The sequence below is a fragment of the Plecotus auritus genome (genome assembly GCF_963455305.1).
Source record: "Plecotus auritus genome assembly, chromosome: 10".
NCBI classification, from domain to species: domain Eukaryota; kingdom Metazoa; phylum Chordata; class Mammalia; order Chiroptera; family Vespertilionidae; genus Plecotus; species Plecotus auritus.
The window spans coordinates 36742476-36755523 of NC_137785.1; the positions used below are offsets into that span (position 1 = coordinate 36742476).

The following is a 13048-nucleotide window of genomic DNA, read 5'->3' on the forward strand; positions in this document are numbered from 1 at the left end:
TAGTTGTAGTTTTGATGTGGTTGTGAGAGGCAGTAAGTACAGGTGTTTACCTATGCCACCATCTTGGTTGTTCTGTCTATATTGCTTTGACCATTTTTGTTATGCTGGTAATGGTAGGCTCCCTTGATGTAGAAGTGACCCGGCTGGCTTGTAGCATGCTAAGAGCCTGAATGCCGCTTCCAGGGATATACAGAGGATAAGTCAAGAGCTGAGCCAGGTCAGGGAAAATCTGGCAGCAATAAATTTGCTGTTGCAACATAACCATGGTTGTGAGGAATTTAAAGGAATGTGCTGTTTTAATCTTTCTGACAATTCTCTGTTGATAGAAAACATATCCAAGATCCTACATTTGGTGTATCCCATCCCTGGGAACTATTTTCAAGGCAGAAGCAAATGCAGTCCAGCAGGATGAGACTTTTAAAAAATACTTTTTTGATTTCAGAGAGGAAGGGAGAGGAAGAAAGAGATAGAAACACCAATGATGAGAGAGAATAATTGATTGGCTGCCTTCTGCGTGCCCCCTCCTGCATGGGGATCGAGCCCACAACCCAAGCATGTGGCCTTGACCAGAATCGAACCCGGGACCCTTCACTCCACAGGCTGATGCTCTACCCACTGAGCCAAACCAGCTAGGATAGGATGAGACTTTTTCATCTAAAACTAACCTCATAGATATAAGATGATAGAAATAGCAGGGGGGAAATGTTAGGGGCAAAAATAGAATACTGGGAACTAGCTATGGTTATAGGAAATATTAATCATGCTCTGTTAACCATGATTGCCTTGTGTTGGTTAAAGAAAGGACATTCTGACCTGGCTGGGAGTTGTATGCCTCCAGGACCTGGGGGTCAACCTTGGACCTGGGAATCAACCTTTAAACCATTCCATTCAAGAACTGCCTATTGCCCGGCTGGCATGGCTCGGTGGTTGAGCTTCGACCTATGAACCAGGAGGTCATGGTTTGATTCCTGGTGAGGGCACATGCCCAAATTGCGGGCTTGATCCCCAATAGGGGGCATGCAGGAGGCAGCCAAGCAATGATTCTTTCTCATCATTGATGTTTCTCTCTTTCCCTTTCCCTTCCTCTCTGAAATCAATAAAAATATTTTTAAAAAGAACTGCCTATTACCATTGAAAGATTAACAACCTTGTTGCCCAAACAATGGAGTCCCACCCCAGCCTCCTACTTTCCCATGCCTGTAATCCCTATTTCCCCATGTAATCTTTGTTTTACCCTATATAAGTAGCTGGCTTATGGGGGGCTGCAGAGCAGATTTTTGTGGATGATGTACTGCTCTTCCGTACTGCCAGCAGTATTGGAATAAATGCGCATATATGATTCAACCCATCTCTGCTTAATTGGCTCAAGTAGTGACAGGCAACATGGACCCATTGATTGTCCGGTTACAGTTAGGGTGGCACCTTCATGAGTGACATTAGTGCCTTTATAAGAGGCCCCAGATAATTCCCTTGTCCTTCTGCCTTGTGAGCACACACAAGAAGACAACCATCTATGAACCAGGAAGCAGGCTTTCACCAGAACTGAATCTGCTGATGCCTTGGTCTGGACTTCCCAGCCTCCAGAGCTCTGAAATAAATTTGTTGTTTATAACCCCCCTCCCCTATTATATGGTACTAGAGGCCCAGTGCATGAAAATTCATGCACTGGCGGGGGGTCCCTCAGCCCGGCCTGTCCCCTCTCACAGTCTGGGAGCCCTCAGGGGTGGGAGACGACCTAATGATCAGGGGAAGGTGATGCCCCATCACACCTCTGCTGCTGCCACTGCCGGCAGCGCAAGCCTTGGGCAGCCCTGGTTACCTGAGCCTCGGGCGACCCTGGGCAGCTGGGCAGCCGCCATCCGAGGCTTGCCTGTGCCTCAGGCCGGCCCTGGATGGCTGGGGGGCTGAGGGGACTGGGACTCTGAAGGCATGTATGTGGAGCAGCCAGGCCTTGCTGCATGCCTGCCGCCCCAGCAGGGCTGAGGGGACTGGGCGCCACCATCTTGTGGCTGTGGGTGCCGCCATCTTTGAGGGCGGGGCAATTAGCATATTCCCTCCTTATTGATTGTGGGTGCTGCCATCTTTGAGGGCGGGGCAGTCAATTAGCATATTCCCTCCTTATTGGCTGTGGGCGCCGCCATCTTTGTGACAGCGTGAGGGTCAATTAGCATATTCTCTCTTTATTAGATAGAATTTTGTTACAGCAGCCTGAATGGACTAAGACAATGAGGAAACTAATTGACAGAGAAATTAACTTGCTAGGGCTAGAAATGATAAAGCTGCCTGGCTGGCATGGCTCAGTGGTTTAGCATCGACCTATGAACCAAGAGGTCATGATTCGATTCCTGGTCAGGGCACGTGCCTGGGTTGCAAGGCTTGATCCCCATCGTGGGGTGTGCAGGAGGCAGCCGATCAATGATTCTCTCTCATCATTGATGTTTCCCTCTCCCTTCCTCTCTGAAACCAATAAAAATATATTTTTTAAAAAAAGAAATGATAAAGCTAGATCTATTGATCTCTCTTTCCATTTTCTACTCCTGCCCTCCATCCAATCATTCATCTTTTTATCCACCCATTCTTCTAATACATTTCCCCATCTCCTCATTCCCTCATCCATCCCTCTCCCAATCCACCCACCTATGTCGCCACCCATCCATCCATCCATCCTTTCAACCACCAATAAATATTCATCATGTGCCAGATTCCCCAAGCATCTGACCCTACTATGCAGGCAGGAAGTCAGGAATAAAACACATGGGTGCCCATCTGGTGTGGCTCAGTGGTTGAGCATCTACCTATGAACCAGGAGGTCTAGTTCGATTCCCAGTCAGGGCACATGCCTGGGTTGTGGGCTCAATCCCCAGTGGGGGGTGTGCAGGAGGCAGCTGGCCAATGAATTCTCATCACTGATATTTCTATCTCTCTCACCCTACCTTCCTCTCTGAAGTCAATAAAATATATATGTACTAGTATATATTTAAAAAGACACATGGGCATGCAGCTTAGCTTAAGATATTTATTCAATGCTCTCACAGTCAGCCTCAGCAGCTCAGCAGAGGGGGAGAGCAGGGAAGGAATACATAGCAACACAGTGCATCCTTGAATTATTGCAGCCTCCAGAGGGATCAGGTCCTGAAGTCCTCATTTCCAGTGGATAACTGATCAGTCATGACTGCAAGAGATAGACACTTAGCACTTCCTCTTACAGACTGAGTACCCGCCCAACTGCTTCCTTCCCATGAGGACTCAGGTGCCCTGGCCCCAAGTAACCTGGCTTCCATGCTACATCCTCACCATGGGGAGAAGTCCTGTGCTTTCCAGTGCTCCATTGTTGTATTTCCCTGCGAGTTATGCCCATCATTGGTCTGGTCTCCGTCAAAGTTTCCACAGGCACCACACAGCATCCCAGCATGGTCACTGCTGACCATCACAGTCAGCTGCCCATTGGTGCCCAGCTGTACCCGGACCCCTGCCTTCTGCTGGACTAGCATGGAGCCATCTGGATTCCGATTCACAGACACAGATGTTAACACTTCAGCTGGGAGATCTACTCGGACTCGGAGACCATTCACCTGTTTGTTGTTTTTTTGGGGGGCGGAGGAAGACACAGAAGTTAGGCTAGAGCCACAGAAGAGCTGGGATGTTACCGGGATAGAGACCCCACGCAAGATAACAAGTTCAAAGAGCAAAAGCAGAGAAGCAGATGCAGAAACAGATGAAGACCTGAAAGGATGGATAGATACATAAGACAGTTGGAGGTTTGGAGGGAGAAACCAAGATGGTGGCATAGGTAAACACCTGAACTTGCCACCTCGCACAACAACTTCAAAACTACAACTAAAAGACAAAACAGACATCATCCAGAACAACAGGAGACTGGCTGAGTGGAAATTCTACAACTAGAAGGAAAGAGAAAAGCACACTGAGACTCAGAGGAGGTGCGGAAGGCAGAGGTACGGAGGCGTGCGCGCGTGGAGCGGGCTGGCAACTGAGTACGCGGCTGGCTTTTTCAAGCTGGAGGGAGACACAAGCTCCCGACTGCTCTGAACTCCAGTTCTGGGTGAGACTCTGGGGACCCAGACTCATACGGGGAGAATCTGGGTTGTCTGGCAGTGGGAGGAAATCGAGGGCGGCTTTCTCTCAGAGGTGTTTGCAGCGATTACCGTGGACAATGAGACCCGGGGGCCTCTTAGGGCAGGGCTGATGGGAAGCCATTGCTGTTTGCTCCGCCCTGAGACTCCGCCCCATCCACGCTGTGCGCAGAGGCTTTTGCATATGAATGGCCTGATCCTTTGAAATCTAAACTTACCTATCAAACTGCAGCTGAGTCAGAGAGACCCAGAACATCCAAAAGAAGGCCCAAGGCACCACAGCAGCTTGCATTGCTTCACAGCTGGGCCTCATCTGGGCACTTCCAAACCCCAAACAAAGAAAAGGAATCTGCAGATCTCTCTGTAGCTCCTGCTGAGTGGCCTCAGGCAGAGGCTAAATTAGCACCACCTTGGAGATCCAAGAGCCAGTGCACCCAGGGGTCAGAGTGGGACCATCCAGATTACAACTCCTCAATCCATAAGGGACACACTCAGGGGGCAGACTCAGTGAACACCAAAGCCCCACTGAAGCAAGTCTTGCCTCATAAGGGTGTCTCCAGCACAGAAGTTCTCCCATTGTAGACACCGCTGATCCTCACAGCCAATTGGCCTGGAGGTCAATTCCTCCCAGTGATACCAACAACAAGACTGTGCAAACAGCCCACGAAGGGGTGCACCAAGAGTGTCCACCTCAGGTAACTGAGGAGGCTGAGCCACTGGGCCCTACAGGACACCTAGCACACAAAGCCATGCTATCAACTCAGGGAAGCAGCCCAATGCGGAGACAAAGAAACAGGTCACAAATGAAAGAAATGGAGGAAAGCAAATGACTGGATATAGAGTTCAAAACCACGGTTACAAGGTTTTCAAGAATTTTCTAGAAAAGGCCAATAAATTTAGCGAGACCCTCAAGGATATGAAAAAGGACCAACTAGAAATTAAGCATACGCTGACTGAAATAAAAAATAATATACAGAGATCCAACAGCACACTAGAGGATCGCAAGAATCAAGTCAAAGATTTGAAATACAAAGAAGCAAAAAACAGAAAAACAAAAAAACAAAAACCCAATTGGAAAAGAAAAAAGAATCCAAAAATATGAAGATAGTGTAAGGAGCCTCTGGGACAACTTCAAGCGTACCAACATCAGAATTATGGAAGCGCTAGAAGAAGAGAGAGAGCAAGATACTGAAAACCTATTTCAAGAAATAATGACAGAAAACTCCCCCGCCCTGGTGAAAGAAATAGACTTACAAGTCCAGGAAGCACACAGAACCCCAAAAAACAGGAATCCAAAGAGGACCACACCAAGACACATCATAATTAAAATGCCAAAAGCAAAAGACAAAGAAAGAATATTAAAAGCAGCAAGAGAAAAACAGTTACCTACAAGGGAGCACCCATACAATTGTCAGCTGATTTCTCAACAGAAACTATGCAGGCCAGAAGGGAGTGGCAAGAAATATTCAAAGTGATGAATAGCGAGAACCTATAACCAAGATTACTCTACCCAGCAAAGCTATCATTCAGAATTGAAGGTCAGATAAAGAGCTTCACAGATAAGAAAAAGCTAAAGGAGTTCATCACCGCCAAACCAGTATTATATGAAATGCTGAAAGGTATTCTTTAAGAAGAGGAAGAAGAAGAAAAAGGTAAAGATAAAAATTATGAACAACAAATACATGTCTATCAACAAGTGAATCTAAAAATCAAGTGAATAAAAAATCTGATGAACAGAATAATCTGGTGAATATAATAGAATCAGGGGCATAGAAAGGGAGTGGACTGACAATCCTTAGGAGGAGAGGGGTTTGGGGGGTGCGGGAAGAAACTGGACAAAAATTATACACCTATGGATGAGAACAGTGGCAGGGGGTTGCGGGGTAAGGGCATGGGGTAGGGTCAGAGTTGGGTTGAGGGGAGCTATGGGGGGGAAAAAGAGGAACAACTGTAATAATCTGAACAATAAACATTTTTTTTAAAAAAAATAGGTAAGGTGGGCACCTATCTTTTTTAAAAAATAGGTAAGGTGGGCACTCATCTCTTTGGTGAGAGAGCTGTAAGATAACTGAATAAATATATACGAATATAGGTCTCTACCTCCAGTTCCTGGCACAGAGCTCCTAAAACCTTTGCAATTTCCTAAGTGATCAGAGTACCAGGAGCATCTTTTGTTCTAATGAGGCAACTCTGGGTGGGCTCCTGGATGGGGGCTGGTCACCAGTAACCAGTAAGGCTAAGCTTAGAATTTTGAGTCCTACCTGCCCCCATCCTCAGCAGGGGGGATGAAAATGGAGCTCATAATTGATTGTATCTATGTGAGGAAGCCTCTATAAAATTCAAAAGTATAGGATTTGGAGAGCTTCCAGGCTGGTGAACATATCTACACCAGGCAATGATACACCCAATTCATGGGAACAGAAACTCCTTCGCTTGGGACCCTCCCAGACCTCGCCCTGTCTCTCCTTCATCTGGCTGTTCATCTGTATCCTTTACCTTATCCTTTAATAAACTAGTAAATGTAAGTAAAAAAAAAAAAAGATAGTTGGATGTTTGGATGGATGGAGAGAAGATTAGAGAGTGGATGAATGCAGAGATGGATCAACAGATCAACAGGCACACACACAACATTCCAAAGGAGGCAGGGGGTGAGGGGTTACTTTGTACCAGATAGACAATCAATCAAACCCCGGTGTCATGCTGTGTACATAGTTCTAGTTTTCAAAATAAAAGAACCCTTGAGCATGTCCTGTAAGTTAGTGGTTCCCTAACAAAAGTAACTTCACCCCTTATTTTTTTTAATGCTGATATCTGAAGCCAAGTAATAACCTAGAAAGTATAATGATCATATGAGAAAATTACTGTTTCTCTATCATAGGCTGTGGACTCAGTTAATTTGGTAATCTTGTGAGTTTTTTCCTTTATATAACTGTTGTCTCTTTTCATTGATGAGTTAATCCTTCTAAAGTTAGACTCCCTAGAGAACTTTGAACAAAAGTTCTTTTTTCTAAATGTTTTAGTATCTGAGTCTTCCTCTGCCAGATGATTGAAGAGAGATGTAGACAGATAGAAAAGATAGATAGATGGATCTGAAAAGATGGATAGATGAATGGATGGATGCATGGATGGAGAAATAGACAGTTGGAAGAAAGGAAGGAAGAAATGGAGAGAGGGATGGGAGGAAGGGAAGAAGAGAGAGAGAGAGATGAAAAATGAAAATAGAGGTGGGAGAAGAGATGGCTAGAAGGAAGGGGAGAAGAAGAAGGGATGGATGCAGCGAAGGAGAGCTGGAGAGGTGAATGGAAAGTTTAACCAGGCTGCAAGCTTTAAAAGTGTAAGGACTGGATCTGAGTCATCTGTGTTACCCAGCACATGGCCTGATGCAGAGGGAACAGGGCTGAATGTAGTCACAAAACCAAACTTTTCCTGGGTACCCCCTAGGTTCCAGGCCCTGACGTGGGTACTGGTGACAAAGTAATGACCAAGATGGACAGGATCCCTGCCCATCTAAGGATCATATCTAGTGATGAAGGAAGGCGGCAAACACAAACAAATAACGGATAACTTCAGATAGTGATAAGAGCCTTGAAGGGAATAAAAGAGAGTAATAGCATTGAGATTGGGATGAAGCGTGGGAGTGTCTGCAGGTTTTCAGGAAAGATCTCTCTGTAGGAGCAATGCTGGGACTCAGACCTGAAGGATGAGAAGGAGCCAACTTTTAGAGTCTCTGGGAGAAGAGCACTGCTGCAGTGGGAACAGCACATGAGAAGGCTCGAGGTGGGAACAAGCATGGCTTTCTACACAAATAGCATAAAGGCCAGTTTGGCATGTTATGAGCATAATGAGGCAGGGAATGAGGCTGGAGAGGCCAGGAGTTGTTCTCTCAAGGGCTTGTAGGGCATGGAAGGGAGGTGGCTTGACTTTGGGACGCTGTTCTGGGAGAGCCACTGCAGTGTTCTAAAGAGCAGAATGACCTGATCCGTTTTATAATTTTAGAACGGACCTATTGGCTGTGTAGAGAATCGTTTCTTGAAAGAGGAGGTGTCCGTTAACCTGAATTATGAATCAAGCAGATGGCCAGAGAAAAGGACTGATTGGTCCAGGGTACACTAAAGAGAGAACTGCTGCCTGGCCAGTGTGGCTCCACGGTTGAGTGTCAACATATGAACCAGGGGGGTCACGGTTTGATTCTTGGTCAGGGCACATGCCCAGGTTGTGGGCTCTATCCCTTGATTGCAGGAGGCAGCCGATCAATGATTCTCTTTCATCATTGATGTTTCTATCTCTCTCTCACTCTCCCTTGCTTTCTGAAATCAATAAAAATATATTTAGCCCTAGCCAGTTCAGCTCAATGGATAGAGCATCAGCCTGCAGACCGAAGGGTCCCAGGTTCGATTCAGGTCAAGGGCACGTACCTCGGTTACAGGTTCCTCCCAGGTCAGGGCTCTTGCAGCAGGCAACCAATCGATTTGTTTCTCTCACATCAATATTTCTGTCTGTCTTTACCTCTCTCTTACACTCTCTCTAAATCAATGGGAAAATATCCTCAGTTGAGGATTTAATTATATATATATATATATATATATATATGTATATATATATATATATATATATATTTTTTTTTTTTTTTAAAGAGAGAACTCCATCTGTGCTTTGGTGGAAGGATGTAAACCATCCATTGGGGGAGGAATGTGTGGAGCATGGGCTTTATCTCCTGACTGGACCTGGAAGATACCAGTGGATATCTCTGCAGTCAATAAACAGGTTGTGGAAATAGAGATGTGCTCATCTGAGAACTTTAGTGCAGTGGTCGGCAAACTGCGGCTTGCGAGCCACATGCGGCTCATGAGCCGCAGTTTGCCGCTCTGTTGACTAATGAATTTGCCGACAACTGACCTAGACTCTCGATTCCAATAATTACAGGCTGTTGTTGTTCCTTGTGATTAAGCCCCTATCCCAGTGGTCGGCAAACTCATTAGTCAACAGAGTGGCAAACCGCGGCTTGCAAGCCGCATGTGGCTCGCGAGCTGCAGTTTGCCGACCACTGCTTTAGTGCAACCTAACATCTATGTTTGGGTTGTGGGCTCTATCATATGAACTATAAATGAGGAGACTATGAGTCAGCATCAGTCCCGTTAAGCTAAACAGATTCTCTCTTTAAGAAATCTGGAATTGGGGTGATGAGAACCATGGGTTTAGCAAATAAAAGGCAGTTCTAAGTGACAGGAAGTCAAGGGGCAGAATGGAGGAGGCACGTGGGCCTGGAGTGGACTCTTGATGCAAACAATGGGCCTGAGGGGTCCCTAAGAGAAAGCAAAAGGATCAAGTGGCTTGTGATTGACAGTGTCAGTGGAAATTCCCACTGAGCCCTGTAGTTGGAATCCATCTTGGTTCCTTGTATCTACACACTTACCACCAGCGCCCTGTTCCCATCAAAATGGTTAAGAGCATGGGTGCTGGTGGGTTCAAGCCTGGGTCTCCCAGGCATTCTCTGAGTGACTTGAGTACATGACTTTACCTTTTTGGGCTCTAGTTCCCCCTGTGTATAAATGAGGATAATAATGGTTCCTGTGTCATGGGGATATTATAAAGAGTCACAGAAAATGAAGATGATTTGGAAAACAGCAAGTCTAAAAGATGAAGGTACAAATCCAGACAATACTGCCAGGGCACCTGGATCCAGCCTCTCCTGAGGCTCTCTCCCTGGATTTTCTAATTATGAGGGCCAATGAATTCATTTTGCTCAAGGAAATTTGAATTTGGTTTTCTGTCATTTGCAACCAAGAGTCAAAACTAACATCAAAACTAGTAAGTGGCCCTGGCCAGGTAGCTCAGTTGGTTAGATCAAATCCAGAGACCAAACTGTAGAGATCTAGATAAAGAAAACAGATAGCAAGATAGACAGGCAGCCAGGAATGGAGGGACACTGCAATAGGAAGACAAAGCCCAAGGGAGACATGCCCTCGTGCCAAGGCTTACCCACACGCCCTTGTTTAGGGTCACAGTCACCAGCCCATCCTGGAAGAAGATGTGAACCTGACCCACAACTTCAACTTTGTCATGGCAAGAGTGGACATCAGCGAGCACACGGAACCAGGGGATGGTCTTCTGTATTCCTGGGCAGCGGGAAGAGAGCTCGTAGATGCCAGGGATGCTGACAGCACTGTGGGCTCCATCAAAGGTGGTGAGATTGGTGCCCATAAAAAGGGAACAGAGACCGGGGGGGACCCAGCAGTCCCGGGTCCCGGCTTCAACCTCGCATACACGACCCAGAGGGCAGCCAGTTGCCTGGCACGTCAGGCCAGTGCTTGAGGAACAGGAACAGCGCTCACTGCAGTCTGAGCTCAGCAGGGAGGAGTTCACCTGTGCACAAAAAGGGGCCAGGTTACCATGGTGTGGTCAATTGCAACAATGACCACAATCCTTCAACCTTCTGGACTCATGCAGATCACTTTGCAACAACTCCCATTAAGAAATGTAGTTTATTTCCCTTTCCCCACAGATCCAGATTGGCTTTAAGACTATGCTTTGGTTTTCATAATGCAGCAGAGGCAGTGCTGTGCCAGGTTCAAGCTAAGACCTCAAGACATTACAGCTTCTCTCCCACTCTCATTCCAGGCCACCATGAAAACAAGCCTGGGTCTGCCAGAGGACAAGAGACCCTGTGCAAGAGAGACAACAATCCCCACTGATGATACTCTAAACTAGCTCCAAGCTAACCCACCGGGGGACTAGAGTTATATGAGTGAGCCTAGAGGAAAACAGAAGAACCATCCAGGTGATCCCAGCCCAAATTGCAGGGTTGCAGAACTGTGAACTAAATAAATAGCTATTTTAAGCCACTAAGTTCTGGGGTGGTTTGCAACCGAGCAAAAGCTGACAGACACAGGTAGGGGCAAGCAGGAGACATCTCAGAGTCCTGGCACCCACATCCCAGAACATAGGGCCCTGGAAATCCAGTTCCAGGAAACTACTTTCTCCTGTGTTTTTTCCCCTACCTAACCAACTGCCCTTTCTTCACGCATTTTCAAGTTCCTCCCAAATCCTTAATGCTTCCTTGCCCAAGGTTCAGCCCTCAGATCTTTTTTTTTCTTTCTAACCTATATTTACTATCTGGTGATCTCAACAAATAAACTGATGAACAAAATAGATCCAGAGACATAGAAACGTGGAATAGACTGATGAATCTCAGGTGGGGAGAGATTAACCAAAGAATTTATATGCATATGCATAACCCATGAACACAGACAATAGTGTGGTGAAGGCCTGGGAGATGGTGGTGGAGAGGGTCCATGGGGAAAAAAGGGGGACATCTGTAATACTTTCAACAATAAAGGTAATTATTTTTTTTTTAATCTCATGAAAACTAAAAGTAGTGTCTGCTTCTTAATTGGACCTGATCCTGGGGATGGGTGATTGTTATAAAGGACATTATGGGGACAACTGGTGAAATTAGAATTAGATTAATAATAGTATTGAATCAGTGTTAATTGCCTGATTTTGAGTTGTACTGTGTTGGTATTAAACAAATTTCCTTATTCTTAGAAAACCCATGCTAAAGCACTTAAAGGTAAAGGGGCACTGTGTCTGTAACATACTCTCAATGGTTCAAATATATATATATATTTATATAGAGAGGATGGCAAAGCATAATGGCAAATGGGCAACGGTTGAGTTCTTTGTACTATTCTTGCAAGTATTCTTTAGTTTGAAGTCTTTAAAAACAAGTTTAAAAACTTTAAAAGAAATGAATGAATGAAATAAAACAAATAAATACCACCTCTAAACTGATGACTCCCACATTTGTATCTCCACCCCAGATTCACAAATCCAAAAAACCCTTCAGCACTGGCAGTGTGGGATGGAAAAAGACAGGGGGCTATGGGAGTCCAGAGGTACCGAACCCAGCCTAGGGGGTCAAGGAGGGCTTCCTATTGGCTGTGAGACCCGAAGAAGCAGAAGTTTGGCATCTCTTTCTCCAGAAGTCCTGCACATCCAGACCCTCTCATCCACCTTTCTGCCATTAGTAAAACTGGGATGAATGAGAATGAATGTGGTTACCCACCTTTCTTTTATTTAATAAATATGCTTTTGAAGAAGTAGGATGCCTACTAGTTCAGAGGGTGAGCCCAGGCTGCTGGGTGCACTTCCCAGCATCACCACGTTCTAGTAGGTAGCCTTGGGCTGACTTCTCTTTATGCAATTTCTGCATCAGTCAAATGTCTCATAGGATATTATGATTATTAAATGAATTAACATTTGTAACAAACTTGGTACAGAGTAATGAGGCAGGTAAGTAAGAAACTAGGAAAATTCCCTGGCAAGTGGAATGAGAAAACCGAGACCAATGGTTGAACAAATGGCTGGAATGGCTGAACAATTAACAGCAAGCTAATAAATCACAAAACCCTACCCTCCCTAATTGGAGATGCCTAAGAGCAAATGGTTTAAATCACCATAGTCATAGAGTTAGATGACAAAACCCAGTCAGATCCAGACTAATTCAAGATAGAGGTAAAACTGACCAGACTCCATTATATGCCCACTTAAAAATATCAGCATACTAAATAATACACCCAGAAATCTAATGAATGGTCTGTTGAGATCCTCTCCTACCACCTCCCCAAAAATTCTTGCTTCTAGAAAACTTTGTCTCTCAGGACAAAGTACACCAGCTAGCACATTTCTTTGAGCATGCCTGCGCTCCTTTCCTCAGCTGTGTACTTTTGCTTTCTTTATCCTAAACTCTAAGAGTTCTGATGAGACTCGCAACCAGGAAAGCAGTGGGCAGTGGCAGCTCATCTCAGGTTTACCTTCTGATCCTGTCTCCAAGGATATTCTTTTGCCTCACTGTCCTAAGCTTTAATAACTCACTTTCACTTTCACCTGAACTTTATCTTGAATTTTTTCCTGCACAAGTCAAGAACCTGGAAGTCACCTGACATGCAAAAGGTCCC

The 13048-nt window shown here is 45.5% G+C and overlaps 1 protein-coding gene across 1 annotated transcript in view; it reads right to left on the reverse strand.

Annotated features, from left to right (window-relative positions):
- Positions 1-2997: 2997 nt before the first annotated feature.
- FCGBP (Fc gamma binding protein) overlaps positions 2998-13048 on the reverse strand; it is a gene marked incomplete at its 5' end in the record, with an annotated part of 42823 nt that continues 32772 nt past the window's right edge. Inside the window, 3 exons of the mRNA XM_080645217.1 lie at positions 2998-3172; positions 3295-3572; positions 10071-10454. Coding sequence (XP_080501343.1) covers positions 3163-3172; positions 3295-3572; positions 10071-10454 — 672 coding nt within the window. The 3' untranslated portion in view covers positions 2998-3162. The remainder of the gene's footprint in view (positions 3173-3294; positions 3573-10070; positions 10455-13048) is intronic.